This window comes from Cyprinodon tularosa, unplaced genomic scaffold, assembly GCF_016077235.1.
Source record: "Cyprinodon tularosa strain WSP-4 unplaced genomic scaffold, ASM1607723v1 ctg173, whole genome shotgun sequence".
NCBI classification, from domain to species: Eukaryota; Metazoa; Chordata; class Actinopteri; order Cyprinodontiformes; family Cyprinodontidae; genus Cyprinodon; species Cyprinodon tularosa.
This window is the reverse complement of record NW_024038559.1, coordinates 610,342-625,836: the sequence shown is the minus strand read 5'-3', so window position 1 is coordinate 625,836 and position 15,495 is coordinate 610,342. Positions and strand designations below refer to the sequence as shown.

The 15,495-nt window shown below is 42.2% G+C and overlaps 1 protein-coding gene across 3 annotated transcripts in view; it reads right to left on the bottom strand.

The window, feature by feature from the left end:
- Positions 1-203: 203 nt before the first annotated feature.
- The window catches only part of tulp4a (TUB like protein 4a), a 28,762-nt gene continuing 13,470 nt past the window's right edge, over positions 204-15,495 (bottom strand). For 2 of the 3 annotated variants that reach the window (XM_038281635.1, XM_038281636.1), the window contains exons 3-14: positions 14,259-14,387; positions 13,916-14,077; positions 11,580-11,760; positions 9,956-10,063; positions 9,627-9,796; positions 8,757-8,981; positions 8,375-8,609; positions 7,789-7,933; positions 6,626-6,797; positions 6,427-6,520; positions 3,053-6,336; positions 204-2,399 (exon numbers count right to left, since the gene is read on the bottom strand). In XM_038281635.1, coding sequence (XP_038137563.1) covers positions 2,283-2,399; positions 3,053-6,336; positions 6,427-6,520; positions 6,626-6,797; positions 7,789-7,933; positions 8,375-8,609; positions 8,757-8,981; positions 9,627-9,796; positions 9,956-10,063; positions 11,580-11,760; positions 13,916-14,077; positions 14,259-14,387 — 5,022 coding nt within the window. In that variant the 3' untranslated portion in view covers positions 204-2,282. The remainder of the gene's footprint in view (positions 2,400-3,052; positions 6,337-6,426; positions 6,521-6,625; positions 6,798-7,788; positions 7,934-8,374; positions 8,610-8,756; positions 8,982-9,626; positions 9,797-9,955; positions 10,064-11,579; positions 11,761-13,915; positions 14,078-14,258; positions 14,388-15,495) is intronic. The other variant, XM_038281637.1, reaches the window with a different exon arrangement.

Genomic DNA, 15,495 nt, shown 5'->3' with positions numbered 1-15,495 from the left:
CAGTTCATTGGTGGTTTAAAGTGAATGCTTAACCAAGACCAGAAGAAATGCTGAACATCAACTCAGTGAAGACTGTGTGTTTGAATGTGTAGAAGCCATGACACATTTAAATATAATAGATTTAACACTGATGGGATTGACTGCACAGCTGAACACAAACACACCTCGACTGGACACTTACACTAGTCTACCATCTACATTAAACTGGGCACCTACTCATTCGCATCTTTTTTTTTTCTTTTTATAACAATCCAGAGCAAACTCATCCCCAACCCCACAACTTGGGCTACACTCGTTAAAAACAAATCAAAACGCATAAAAAATGTTTGGAAAACTCCACAATATACAGTATGTATAGATACGTTTCATCCTTTCAGAAAATAATCTCATAAATTAAAATCCACAGACCAGCAATCTCAGATACTGAACTAAAAGAACGGTATCAAAACATGGTTGAAAGCAACATAGACATAATTTTCTCCTACAAAATATTGCACAGCTAACACAAAAAAGGGTTTTGTCATGACATGCTTGAGTTTTATTTTTTTGTTGTCTTTTTTTCTTAATTATTCTCTTATCTTCATTCAGTCCCCATTCCTACAACCAACATGCATCTTTTCAAATTCAGGAAAGATTGCCATCAAATGTGATAAATCACAAAAAAAATCAACTATGAAAATACAATTGGTTCTTCCCCTTTGGACTATATTTATTCTAAAATTGCGAGTAGATATTTTGGCACAAATTTCGGTTTAGCCATACAGCACCTTTCCTGTTTTACTAGGCCAAAACACTTTTTTAGCGGAATCAGAAATGAATGCATATATGCCCTTTGCACTTCACCGTTTCCCACGATTAAACAGCTTTACATGTCTCTCAGTTTGCACAGTCAGCTTACGAAGAAGATAGATTTCCTAAGCTTCATTCTTTAATGTAGTCTTATTAGACTGAGTGACGTTTTAGCTTAACAGTTACTCTATGGTGTTACAGCTTCACTTCACACCTGAAATAACACACAGTGGAGCCGAGGTGTAAACCTCTAAGAGCCTCTTAAGTCTCTTTACATCGTTTACCTCTCCAATTTATTTACATGCCTTCTGAGAAGAGTATGAAATGGCAAAGGTGAAATATACAAAAATATTTCCTGTACCATGCTTAGATGTTTAAGTGTGGTCCTAAAGAGCAAAGACTGCTCCCAAATACGTACTCACTTCACAGAAGTGACAACAGGTGACATTATCACTTCATGCCAGAGGTTAAATTGTTCAGTCGAGGCCTTGGCGACTTTTTGCGCCAGTGTCACCAGATGAAGATATTGAAGTATGACGTATGTCAGCCAAAGCTATTCTGTAAACCACTCCCACCTGAATACTCCCGAGGGTACAGCAATATTTCAACTCACCGTCCCCGAATAAAGCCGCTAAGAAAAAAATGGGATGAAAATATCTGAGGGGTAAATATCTTCAACAATAACTATTTTCTTATTAAAAAAAATCCATATCTGGAAAGTTAAACAAAGTGTACATATAAATTATTAAGTAAATCAGGGTGCCTTTTTTTAATCCTTCAAAACAGATTTGATAAAGACCAATGCTTGTTTTCCTTCCAGAAACAGTAAAAAGTCGTAACTTTAGTAGTGCTCCTAAATGATGCATATATCAGCCTAACTTCCAGCCTAAACAGACTGAGATAGAAACAACAGGAATGTAGAGAACAAAAACCTCACCTATGTAACCTCATTTTATAAACTATAAGCAAAAGCAGTTTAATAAAGTAGTAACTGTTTCACTAAAGTTTTGTACAGCAATGGATTTCAGTGCCCAGTAGTACCTGTGCGCTCTGGAAAATGTTATTTAACCTCCAGAGTGTGGTTTTCAAGTATTACTGCTGCGTTTTTAACTGCACTTTAACAATCTTACCTTTCTGAAAAAAAGAACAAAAAAAAGAAAAGAAAGAAAAACGTTCTCTACCCAAAGCAGCATTTATTTGCATGATGATAACCCAAGCTCAGCTCTTTGGCCCGACGTGCTTGGTGGGTGCCACCGAATGCAGAACGGAGCAGATCCAACAAACGCAGTCAATGCTTATTGCACCGTGTTTTGTGGCAGCATTGTGTAGTGCAGTGTGATTGCATTTCCATCTATTCTCCACGGTTGATTTCAGTCTTTTTCTCCAAAATCCATTTTAAGAGTTTAATAATCCCCAAACCAAACAACTGTGCTCCTTCAGCAGGTTGCATTTAAAATTAAGGTATGTTTCAGGGGGTGTTGGTATGAGACATCTCATTTGAGGCGCTGAGTGACGTTGGCCAAAGCCACTGCGAATGCCTGAACTGCAGAGAAGGGGTACTGGAAGTCCAGGATGTAGGCGTTTCCATCAATCCGGCCAAACTGCATCACCTAGAAGGTTTATTGTTTGCAAAAAAAAAAAAAAAAAACGTCATGCTTTTAAACTCCACATGCCAAATATATCTATGGATTATTTATGCCAAAAATATATTTAAGATATGTCCATATCTGACATAGCTCTATTTGAAAATGAAGCTAAATCTCAGGGAAAGAAGTGGAAAGACTAATTCCTGCTTCATATTGCTGGATTTTAAGATTTTCAATTACTTCTTTTCAAGACTAAGGCAACGAGATGGTAGATATAAGAGGTTTAGTCCCATAGTCTGTGGTTAAAGAACATGTCAAACGAAGAGGAAGCAGGCTAGAAGGGGATCTATGTGCTAAAATAAATAAATACAAGATATCTTAAAATTGATCTTTTAAAATAATATATATATTTTAACAGTAAACATAGACATATTTAATTTGACTACATTTTTTTTAATCATTGAATTTAGAAATCAAAATGGAAGAAAACCTCAAATAAAATGGGATTTCAATGTTCTTTCTGTGCATTAAATGCTTCCAGACCCATTTGTTAGAGCTAATTAATAATAATTTCAATACTACCCATAATAATCCTGTCTAGAATTGTTTCCCTATAAACCAGCAGCTCCCTTCTAACACAGCAAAACATGAAGTAAGCAGAACTGAACTCCACTAACCTGCCGGCCCTCCAGCTCAATTTGAAAGTTCTTGGCTGACTCCTGAGTGACTCGGCCTCCAAAGTCCAGCTGGTAGACCTGCGTGGCTTCATTCCACAGAGGCTGCTTGTTGGCCATCACATACACAAACCCCTGGCTGCCAAGTCCTCTGTCCTCCTTCTCATTCGCTTTCCGACATTTGATCTCGTCCAGCTCACTGGCGGCCCTCATATTCCTTTTACTCTTCCAGCCCTTCTTACCGCTCTGGCACTGATTGAGGAGCTCGTCGCCGCTGATGAACAGCTCAGGCTCGCTCTCTGAGCTGTCCTGGAACTCACTGTTGGCAGTGGCCTTGCTCAGCTTCTTTGCCTTCAGTTGCTGTTCCTTCTGTCCCTTCAGTTTCTTCTTGTCTCTTCCTCCCAGCCGTGGGCTGGAGATAAGAGAGTTAAAATCCCCCAAAGCCCTGCCCTCTTTCTTTGATTTATTGCCTTCGGCTAACTGAGACACATTAGCCTCTTCGGCCCGACCGTCCACACGCTTGCGGTTCTTTTTGCCAAACTTCTCCGACCGCTGTGGCACAGGGCTCTCAGTCAAAGACAGCACCTCCTGATAACCCTCCCCTGCTTCTGCCATCGTCTCCTGTAATGCCCCATGGCTCTGCAGTTCTGCTGGTGGTGGAGGAGGTGGAGGAGGAGGAGGTGGAGGAGGAGGTGGTGAGAGAACATTTTTTTCTGCTAATATGTGGGAGGCTTTGGGTGGTAGTGGCACTGCGGGACTGGGCATAGGCGGACAAGAATTATAGGTGCCCCATGGTGTGTGAAGGGCAATGGGGGGGATGGGGATTCCAGCACAAGAAGTTCCTCCAGGATACATGGGAGGTAGAGGACAGCAGGCTAAGTTAGCTAAGCTTGGAGAATAGCCCGGAGATAAGACAAGGGTGGCCTCCTGCTGTGAAAGTGCCACAGGTGCCACCACCTCCTTTGGGGAGGCACAGGGGCGCGGTGACCCAGGGATGGGTTGGAGCTGAGCTCCGGTGTATGCTGTGGTCGGGGGGTACTGCAGAGAGATCTGGTAGCCTGTCGCTGCTGCAGCAGCCTGGAACGACGCTGCGCTGGGGCTGGTAGGAGACTTTGGAGAGAGAACAAAAGGCAATCTGGTAACATCCAAGTGTTGAGCTGGGCTAAGAACAAGGGGGGGAGGTTTGTGTGGTCCAGGGGGGGCAATTGCTGTCCTTTCTTGAGGAATCCACACCTCCTCTGTGCCAGCCGGATCCCACTGATAGGGAGGTGGGCGTTTGACAACAAGCCCTGAAGAATCATTTCCTCCTATTGCCAGGTGCCTGAGTGACTGGCTGAGTGTCTCATCTTCTGTAAATGCTGAGTTAACATACTCAACCCTGTCTCTGTTACCTCCTCCCCCGGCTGCACTACCAGGTCCCTCGAGTGAACTCATTAGGTTATATGATGACTGGGAGGCGAGAGTGGTGGCGCTGTTGGAGTGAACTATAACTGTGCTGTGAGGAGCTCCGTTCCCTGGAGGAAAATCCTGTCTGATAATTGTTCCCCCTGCTATCCCATTAGCACTCCCTGGTGCAGTACCACCGTTACCTGATCCACTGCTGCACTGGCTGCATGTGTATAAGGCTGTTGGCACCCTCTGCTGGAAGGAGGCTGCTAGTGCATTATTTTTAGCCTTGGGAGGCAGTGGTCTTGGTGGTTCCAGCATCTGGGAGACTTTAAGCGCAGCCTCTCGGCTGTTCCTCCTGAGGGTTGCATGGATCAGGCTGCTGTCGAGCCTCTGATTTGGATTCCTGTTCTGATTGCCCACATCAGGGTAGGGAGGCGGATCTCCGCTGGGTATGGAATAGCGAGGTGCAGTGAGTCTATTCAGTGTAGCAGAGGTGTAGGGAAGCTGGATTTTCTTTTCAGCTGCGGATGAGGATGAAGAGGAAGTGACCCTGAGCGTGGCAGAGCTGCCAGGTCCCTGGAGTGTGTAGACATTCTGATTGCAGACAAGGCGTGTTCGAGGACGACATACTTCTTCCACATTTCCACTGCTGTCAAATGTTGTTATCCTTTCATATCCCAAAGGTGTGGGGTACTGCGCCTGCTGCTGACCTGGAGGATAAAGTTTCATGTCTCCTTTCTTCACACAGAGCTCAGCGGGGGGAGGAGTTTCACTGGTGCCAGACGTACTGGAAGCTGCGTTGGAAGCCGACGGAGAAGCAGCAGCTGCAGCGGCAACAGCCGCAGCCACTGTCCCAGGGTAAGGAGGAGGCGGGTTCATTTTGCTGAGCTCCAAAGGAGCACTGAATACAACTGTATCCCCATCAGCCAGCTGGGGAGTCGGTCGAGTGGTTTTGATTTTCAGCAAATGTTCATGCTCCCCGCCCACTGTCCTGTCAACTACTAAATCACCAGGTTGGTGGGGGATTTGGATCTGCAGCTGGTGCAGGGCTGTTCCTGAAGGCTGACCGGATGACATGGACGGGGCGGGGATCTGAATGTGGAGCTGCTGCTGTAGATGGTGTTGTTGTTGAGACTGCAGATGATGATGCATCTGCTGCTGTTGCAGCTGCATCTGTTGGTGTTGCTGCTGAAGTTGCTGTTGCTGCTGCATCTGTATGTGCTGCTGAAGCTGCTGCTGGAGCTGCTGCTGAATGTGCTGTTGCTGCTGTAGGTGATGCTGTTGCTGCTGTAGGTGATGCTGTTGCTGCTGTAGGTGATGCTGCTGGAGCATCTGCTGCTGCTGTTGGTGCTGCTGAACCTGTTGATGATGTAGAAGCTGTTGCTGCTGACTCTGTTGTTGTTGCTGTTGTTGCTGAGATGGATGATGAGATGGTGGAGGTCCAACCATTAGCCGACCCACTTCCAGCCCTCCAAAAATGACCTGACCTGGACTGGAATACCTGGTAGGTACTGTGTATTGGGCTGTCAGGATGGTATCCTGGCTTTGGTCCGACCCGCTGGCAGAAGCTCCAGCAGGGGGTGCTGTTGGATTACTAAGGACATCCAGCTGAACATTCTGATTAGCTAACAGAGACTGGACCAGGCCAATGCTTTGGGCAGGGGACATGGCCTGGGCGGGGCTATGGATGGGGGCAATGGGGATGTTTACAGTACAGGGGGGGTTGTCATCAGAGCCTCCAGCAGGGCCTGTGGCAGGAAGGTCATCTTCATCCTCACTGAAAACATTAGGGCTGAAAACAGGCAGGTTGATATAGTCCATGGAAATCTTGCGCACCTCTGGCAAGTAGATGGTCATCTGTCTGGGTTGCAGATGGAGGAGGCTGGTCTTATAAATAACTAGGACAGCAGAAAAGAAGGAAAATTAGAAAAACAGACAAAGAAAAAGCGGTAAATACCAAATTAACCTAGAGGTTGTTGATGACCTACCTGCACCAAGATTGGTAGGTAAAAATGCTGCCAATCCAACTATCTTAAACTTGGTACCCCAAATATTGGATGTGACCTGAGCGAGGTAATTTTGCTGAAAGATATAAAACATAGATATATTTTGTGAAATAAGGCAAAGAGAACAACATGTGTCATGGCTAGCTGCCTATTTTTTGGCCTCAAAAAGAATCTTAGTTACCTGACTGATGTCGTCTAGAGGAAATTCCCTCCGTGACAAACTTGGAGAACCAATTGAGGGCTTCCTTATAGGTAAACGAGGCGACCTAGAGATCTCTTGCGTTGCCCGGGACAGCTTGGGGGACTTTCTGGGGTCTATATTTATCCTGTTGGTAAAGGGACAAACTAAGTCTCTACAGAGAAGGTAGCAAATAAAAAAAATAAGGTTTAGGCATGCAGTCCAAAAAAAAACAAAAAAAAACAAGTTTCCACTTTAGGTTTTCATTTAGTAATAGCCTGTCATATGTGTCCTTTTAAACATTTTCTTAAGCTTTGAATGCATCACTAACATACAAAATGTAAAAAGATTAGACAAAAACTGAATTCTGCATCTTTCATTCAAAATACAACACGTGGCAGAAAACGCGCACAATGCACATTTCTCTGCCTCCACCCTGAGCCCATGAAACATGGCAGCATCGGCAACATGATCTGTGGATGCTTTTCTGCAGCAGAGCAAGATAAGATGGTCAGGGTTGAAGGAAACATGGGAAGCTAGTCAAAGACACTAAACATAGAGTCAAAGAGTCAATAGGAGCGGGTTGGAAGAAAGCACATTTTATGATTAAATTGTTCAAAGTTCAAACCTAAAACCAGACAAGAATTAGTTTTAATCAGTGTGAGGCCTAGAAGCCTGCTCAAACAGCTCAGATTCCAGATATGCAAATCTGCCAGATACAAACACCAAGAAACTTGCAGCTTCCACACTGGTTCTGGAGTCTGCGATATTCCACTGTTATTTTGGCTTTTGTCAACATTATAACCAATATAAAATCTTTGATTCTTAGAATATTCTGGACTATATCATCCTAGATTTAACAGGTATCCTTTCTTGTCAGGGTTTGTGAGCTCCTATGTTTTGAGTTAAGCCTGAAATTTTAATATTAATCCCGAAATAATTGACAAAAAATGTTTTTCAAATAATCTATAGGACAATAAAAAAATTTAAAGTGCCCAGGTTTTGCTTCTGATGTGATCGAAGGGAACACCTGCAAATTACTTAAAAAAAACTAAATGGAAATGGTTTACACAGATAAATAACATATGACAAAAAATGAATCTCTCTCTTGTGATATCTAGAAGGAATTTCTACCAATACGCAAGTCAGGTGTCTTGCTGAGTTACCTGGGAAGTTTAGGAGATTTGCTTCCTCTGGATATCTTGGGAGATTTCTTGCCGACCCAGTCATCATTAAGCTCAATGTCACTGGAGTCTGAACAGTTACAGCTGTCTATCATGGCTGATATCAGACTGTTGCTGTAAATCTCATCTGACGAAACAAAATGGCATGAGACAAAGTTTACTAAATTTGCATCTAAACCAAGGGAAAAAAGACTTTTACTCTATGAATAGGTTGACACTATACTGGAACAAAGAAGATAAACATATAATTCATCCAAAGAAAATTCAGACAGTATTTTCTTTATACCATTTCCAAACATATTACCCTCAGAAATGCTTACATTTTCAGAATAAAATAAAAAAAAATATTATAATATTCAGCATTCAAACAGTTTCTTGTTATTGCTTTGCTTTTTCTCCATTTTGTTTTAACACACATATAGATCAGACATCTTATAAAACTCTTTCTGTATGTGTAACTGAAGAATGTTTAAAATGTTTCTGTGATTCATCGAATAAGCTCCATCATTATTTTAATGAATACACAAAATTTTAAAAGTTATTGATAGAAAACACATGGGGGCCTCACCTGTTTTCCCATCTGTTTTGGGGTCCATAATGACAAACTCAGGGCGCAGCTTGCTTATCCGTCGTCCCTTCAGAATAGGTACCAGACCCCCCAAGTACTCCAGGTACAGCGTATAGCATGGCCCTCCCACCTCTGGGTTATCCTCCGTACGTTTCATGGTGCAGTGTAGTCTCTCATTCCCAGATGTCGGGTAGCTCACAAAATCCCGCATGTTGTTGGGATCCGGGATGGGTGGCTGGAAATATGACGTTTGATCGGTGAAAGAATCAACACCACAGAGTTGTGATTTGCCGAGTTAATCAGTTGCAATCATCAGCTGAATGTTAACTGAGCCCTTCACTGTACTTTCACTGAGCTGACTGAATCCTCCAACAAGTGTTACCTTGATGGTGGGGGCGAAGGCAGAAGTGACGTAAGTACAAAGCCGGGATGGCATGGTGAGCTTGCCGACATCTTTTTCCTCCTTTACTGCTGTGGCGATGACCTGCTGGCAGAGGAGCTGCAGCGCTGCGACCCGGTGATCCACGCGGACAACGTAGAGCGCCGGGCCAGATGCCAGGAACAGACGCGAGTCCCTGTGACCCCAACAGAGCGTGGTGATGGGGCGCTGCAGGGGGAAGGAGAAGAATGGGACAACGTTTAGACTCCTCATTTATCAGGTTTAAGTTTCATCCCTTCCTCCGTATATTTATAAGGGTGTATAAGGACCTGGCAATAAAAGAGAAACGAATAGTTGTCAGCAGCCATGTGTAAACTGCTGATCATAAACCTGAAACTAATGCTAAACAAACAAAACATTCAATAAGAAAGTGTTTTATTTTAGCCATTTTAAAGCTTATAGTTTAGATCAACATGCTGAGACAGCCGTTTCTGTCCCCTGGTTCCCAGCATGATTGCAGGATAACAGTAGTATAGTAAACTGCATCATTGTTACAAACATAAAGAGGGAGTGAAAACTTATTTCTCTTAGTTATAAAATAAAAAGATTTATAAAAAGCAGCATTGTTGTAAAGCTGTTTTACAGACACAATCATTTTAGTTAGAGCTGATTATAAGCTCTAAATTAAAAAATGAAAAACATTTAATTAATTCTCAGATTGCTTTGCTGGAGGCTGAAATTGTGTTTGGATTAGATTAAATTAAAAACAGTAAAAAAAAAAGAGCCTTTCTTATTACAAATTTCTGCCACCTGCTATTACTGCTACTTAAACACATGGGGGTAAAATACCTTAGCTTCCATATTAAATCTCACCTGTGCTGGTGTGTCTAGTGAGTAGATGTGATCTCCTTGAACATTGTAGAATTTGACAATAGCGCATTTGGTGGGAGGAGAGCAGGGAGTGTCAGCAGAGAGGAGGACTGTTTGCTCCATCCCTGCCACCGCCAGAAGGTCCCCCTGAGAGCACCACTGGGCCACAACATCTGCAGCACATAGAAAAGAAAAGAAATATTTGTTACTTTAACGTGAAATTAAAGCCACTGTAAGCAATGGCTAGACATTCATTTAGACAAAGAAGGGAGAGGAAATCAAATATGAAACAGTAGGGGAGCATTAATGCAACTCTTGGACCAAAAACGCACCTTTCAGACCGGTTCGGATCAGGGTAGGTGAGAGGTCATCGTAACTATTCATCAGGCTGATGTCTCCAGAGGTGAAGCTGACTGTCAGAAGTGGTTTCTGGCTGTGTACTGCGAGGACATAAACCACAACAAAGACTTTTAAAGAAGGCTTATGGTGCATACTGCTTTATAAACAAAGAAAAAAGGACAAAATCACTCAGCTAGACAGACAACTGCATATTTAAATTCAGCGTAGCTCAGTATTAATGGGTCATTAATTATACAATGACAAAGCCACCTGGCAGGAAGAGACAGATCTAGAGTAGTTTATTCTCGGTCCAGTTGTCAAATTGAGAGATTTTCTATGTGAGGCAAACAATTTCTATTGGATGGTTTAATTATCGAGTTAGAGCATAACCAGCATTTCTGATGAGTTAAGCACTTTTCAGCTTCACCACTTGGCCTGTGGTGAAGAGAGGGAAAGAAAAAAATGGCAGAGCGGTAGGAGAACAGCTCATGAACAAAACAACATTTGCAACTCGGGAGCAATTAGGATGAAAGGAGATAGAAGCCTGAGCTTGTGTCGGAGGTGGAGTGATACCACCTAGAAGTAGTCGGGCTCTTCTCCACACATAGGATGACCATTGCAGCAATCCCCAAACCCTGGTGGTGGCACCAGCAGTAAGGGAGTCAGAAGGAGTCTTATCGAGCCTGGCTGGCTCAAGAAACTCCTGAAGCAGCAGGTAGGTATCATGAGGCAAAGCTTGCCACTGCCCTGGTGGTTGCTGGGGGAAAAAACACGGGGCTAGGAGGAATTTGAAGAGGCCATAGCCTCAAAGTGATTGTGGTGCTTGATGCTGCATTTGTTCATCACCCATGTTGAAGTCACTGAGGTGGTCAAAAACTCAACGGTGGGATCGCTTCAGGGGTGGATCAGATTCACCCCGAGTACCTCAGAGCTCTAGATGTTATTGGGCTGTTGTGGCTGACACGACTCTTCAAAATCGTGTTGAGGTGGGGGACAGAACCCCTGGATTGGCTGACTGGGGTGGTGGTTCCCCTGCTTTAAAAGAGGGACAGAGGGTTCCAATTATAGGGGAATCACATTGGAATGCTGTTCCAGGCTTGTTCCACCGGGAGGAGGCCCAGGCGACGACTCACAACACTCTGGAGGGAATATGTCTCTAGGCTGGCCTGGGAGAACCTCTGGCTTTCCCGAGCAGAGCTGAAGTAGGTGTCTGCAGAGAGGGAAGTCTGGGAGTCTCTGCTGGGACTGCTGCCCAAGCGACCCGGTCCCGGATCAAGCGGATGGCGATGAGTACAAGTACTAGTGAACTGCATAAACCTAAAAGAAAATCTAATGTCTGAGTGCAGATTTTAAATTCAGCCTTAAGGTTAAGAAATGCACGTTCAATGCTTTTTCTGTAAATTATATAATTTTGGCCTGTTTTTTTTTTTTATTCAAGTCTAAGTTGACTAGATTCAATGTATGAGATGAATCTATTTCGCTAAGACTTTAAAGAATAAATGCAGCTAAACGTGTCTCTTTATGAGCAAATGGACAACTGAGGGTGTTAATGCATAAGTATGTAGCTAAGCAAGTGAGGATCAGTTTTCTGCTCTGATAAAGGTCTGAGAAGCCTACCTTTGGGTGGAGTGTAATCGTCAGAGTCTGTGTCACTCTCACTGCTGTCCTCCACCAGGAAGCTGGGGTAATTCCACGACATGCTAACAATGCCGTCAGACTCATGCAGCAGTATGTGGGCCAGCATTCGCCCATGGCAGTCCATGACTATTACCTGTCCGTCTGCCGTGCCAAACAACACCTGAGTAGAGAACAACCACCATTAGTGTTAAGGTGTTACTGGTGGCTAAAAGGGACACACTCCGAGAAGACGAATCTGCCAGAGCAGATTACATTTTTAAGTAAAGCAAAAAAAACAAACAAATGTTGCTGTTATTTAAAATTAATCATCTAGCCTTTCCCGTTCTCAACTGTCTCAATACTTTAAGCAAAAACCCAGTCTGGAAAGTAAAAACTAACATTTCTATTACCATAAAATTGGACATTGCAGATGTAAAATAGTTTTAAGTTTGAGTTTGATTCTCCTCATAGTAGCAAAGAAACCTGCTTTACTTCAAACTATATTTAGATAGCATACAATCAGCTAGGAAACCACAGGATTTTCTCTTTAACTCACGTCCACAGCTGCCACAGCGGTTAAGGTTCTCCCTGCAGCGTATTAAATAGACCACTCTGAACTTAGCATAAATCTGTTGGACATATTTGCTGTTCCTTAGTGTAAAGCAGCATAAATAAACACTTATAGTGAAAAATTAACAAAAGGTTTTTATTCTCTGTGACTCTGAGAGGCTGGAATGAAGAATTGTTGTTGGCTGGGTAGTTAAAACACACATAAGTCGTATTCCTAACAGGTAGAATCCTGAATCCCCTTAAATAAAACCTGTCTGACTACATGAAACCTAAACTCAGTGGGCGACATTTTCTGGAAACAAAGAAAACATGGAGCAGTGGTGAATATTTCCATAAGGTCCTGGCCAGCTGTCAAGATTACTCTAAGAGCAAAGACAATTCATGATGGAGGTCACAAAAAAAGCACTGCAGACCTCACTAGTGTCAGTTAAGTTTGTGTTTATAAAGAAAGGTGCAATGCACAAGTGGCCTCCATTAGATTTTTAGGCAAAAACCAGTTTTGATGGTCAAGATTATGAAGACCCCTCTGGTCTGAAAGGTGTCTACCCTGCCACATCCAGTGGGAAGGGCTGAGCTATTTGGCCAAAAATCAAAATAGGTTATTTTTTTACTAACAAAAGTTACCATTGCAGTTTTATTTTGATTTTCCTTTGTTGCTAACCACAAGCATGTAGATGTTTCACTCCTAGGTTTAATCGTTTTTATTACCTTTAAAGTTTGCCTTTTTCTGAGTTCATTGTCCTAAAACATTCCTGTTACATTTCCTATACAAACATAAAAAATGGTAACGTCTACTGGCATACATGGATCTGCTTGCTGCTTCTGTGACTGCACTTAAAGGGCAGTGGGGAAAACACTGATCCAACCAAATTAATCAAGTTGCCGGGTTGAATAAATCGAGTTGGGCAAACTTAATGATTTTTTTTACCAATTGTAGAAATGCCTTCTAATTGGAGCTGCATTCTCTTCATAGAGTGAAAGAGTTTTTTTCATTGCTCATTGCCTCTCATTTTAGAGCAGTAATTGGAAGATTTTAATGTTTTTTGTTTTTTTTTACGAAACTTGCCATAAAAAGCACATAATTGTCCAGTCCAACTGGAAGGAAGGCAACACAATATTTAAAAGAAATAATAACTTCACGCATGCAGGCAGACATAATGGTAACAGTGTGAGTGTGGGGTTTCTTCTTTATGTTACCACATCTTATTAATAGCAAAAACTCCTGATGTATCGGCCCTGTATTTTGTGACCTAAAGCTTGAGCACACAACCAAAGGTTCCAATCTAAACATTTTGGAATGGCCTAGTCAAAGTCCAGATTAAATCTCAGATGCAGCAGAATGGCCTTATTAGGGAATTCATGACTGGAAAACAACCTATGTGCCTAAATAGAAACCATTTAAAATCTCATAACTAGTTACAGCAATGCTTTTGAGATGTAAGATGGCATTGCCACAGGAGACACAGGCAGTTATTAGGTTAAGGAGGAAATTATTGTCTTCCCCACATATGGCCAGGTTGTTTCAGATTGTTTTGTTTTTTCTTTACTCCCTTAAACAACATAACTTTGTTTGGTATTAATAAAGCATCAAATACAATTAAATAAAAAACTAGTAATAATTTTTTAATCTGTTTATTTATTTAGATATTTTATTCCTATAATGTATATTACAAGAAGCCACAAAAAAACAGCATATAAAGAATCAAGTAGCTTAAAAAAAGAAAAAAAGAGAAAATGAAACTTCATATATTCATGTGCAGGATTACCTGCTGGTCATCAGGAGTCCAGATCCCACAGGTAATCTGGCTTTCGAGGTTGATCTCAGAAGACCAGTGTCTCTGGCCGCTGACAGAGCCCACCAGGACGAATCCATCACGGTACGAGATGAGAGCCTGCGTTCCATCATGCGACCAGGTGAAGTCACTCACCTACAGAGATCATTACATATCAGTGAAAATTTGAATTTTACTGTAGAGTCTGTGGGAAAGAAGCAATAAATAAAAAGTGGGTTTTATTCTAAATTTATAGACACTTTAATTATTAAAGATTTAAACAGAACTGTTATCGTCATTATAACAAGTATAAATGCAGCAATCTCTGTCCTTTTACCTGAGCGCCACGGTCATTAACGAGCTCCACAGACCAGCGACCTTCATACTGAATCCAAACAAAAATTCCTCCGTCTGTGTCACATGTGGCCAACTTCTGGAAAGGCTCATTCCACCGCACCAATACCACCTTAAATAAAACAATAGTAGTTAAAACTCAGAGTTATAGTGACAAGTATAACCTTCAGACTGATAAAAGAGAGGTTTTTTTTTTTCCAAAAGGCACTTTATAACCTCTTACCCACTATATATAAAACAAAAGAGTTTGATCAAAACACTCGTGCATGTGAAATCTGCTCAAAATAACCATCAGTTGAAGCCTAAAGAAGCTGAAAAGACACATTGATCTTCACACTATTTGAAAGTCTAAATTTAGAATCATGTTAGACGAAAATGGAAAAAGTAGATTAACCTCATTTGGAGAAAGGCTCGAAGGAGCTGTTAATATCCTACATGATATAGACAATAAGCTCTGATACCATATTCTGTTTAAGCCACAGTAATAAAATAGAAGCTGTAAAGTCCAACTCAAACACATACGGGTTTATGTTTTTCCTCAGAGATTACACACGTGTTATCATAGCCTTAATGTGTGAGAAGCGGGCAGGGGATGCATCAAACCCTGACCGTCAGTAGTTAATGACAAGCTTCTCCGTCATCGTCCTCATCACATCCCTCTAAGTGCTTCCAGTTTCTCTCTGGACTTGTGCACGGTGACTCAGCCTATTCCCAACAGAGTAATCCTAAGAAAAGAGCAGCTCCGCTCACTGAGGGAAACACGTGGACTTTACATGCTCCAGTACACAACACAGGCCGTGGTTTTAGTTCAGCTTAGCAGAGGTGCACCATCCAGAACCGGGAAAGTAAAAAGTCTGTATATAGATCAATTCTTCCACCCATTTGCATTTCCAGCCTCACAACATAGAAATGAACAACTGGTTAAGTGACCGAGACTAAGGGAGGGAGGTAAAGTATTAGTTTGTGGACCTGGAATGTCCAGCTCTGCATCTTAGTAACTCAGATGAGTGAAAGTTCTTAGGTCAGTCAGTGACAGTTATTAGAAAAACAAGTCATGGTCTCAAAAAGAGAAAAAAAAAAAAACTGCTTTCTTGATTAGAAAATGTCCTTCATGGTTTAGACGAGTCTCTCCTCCAACCCAGCTAAGTTACCTCACTAATATGCCATCAAATAAGTTCTAAAGAACAAGAGATGGATATCCATGCCTTATGCTTTACACC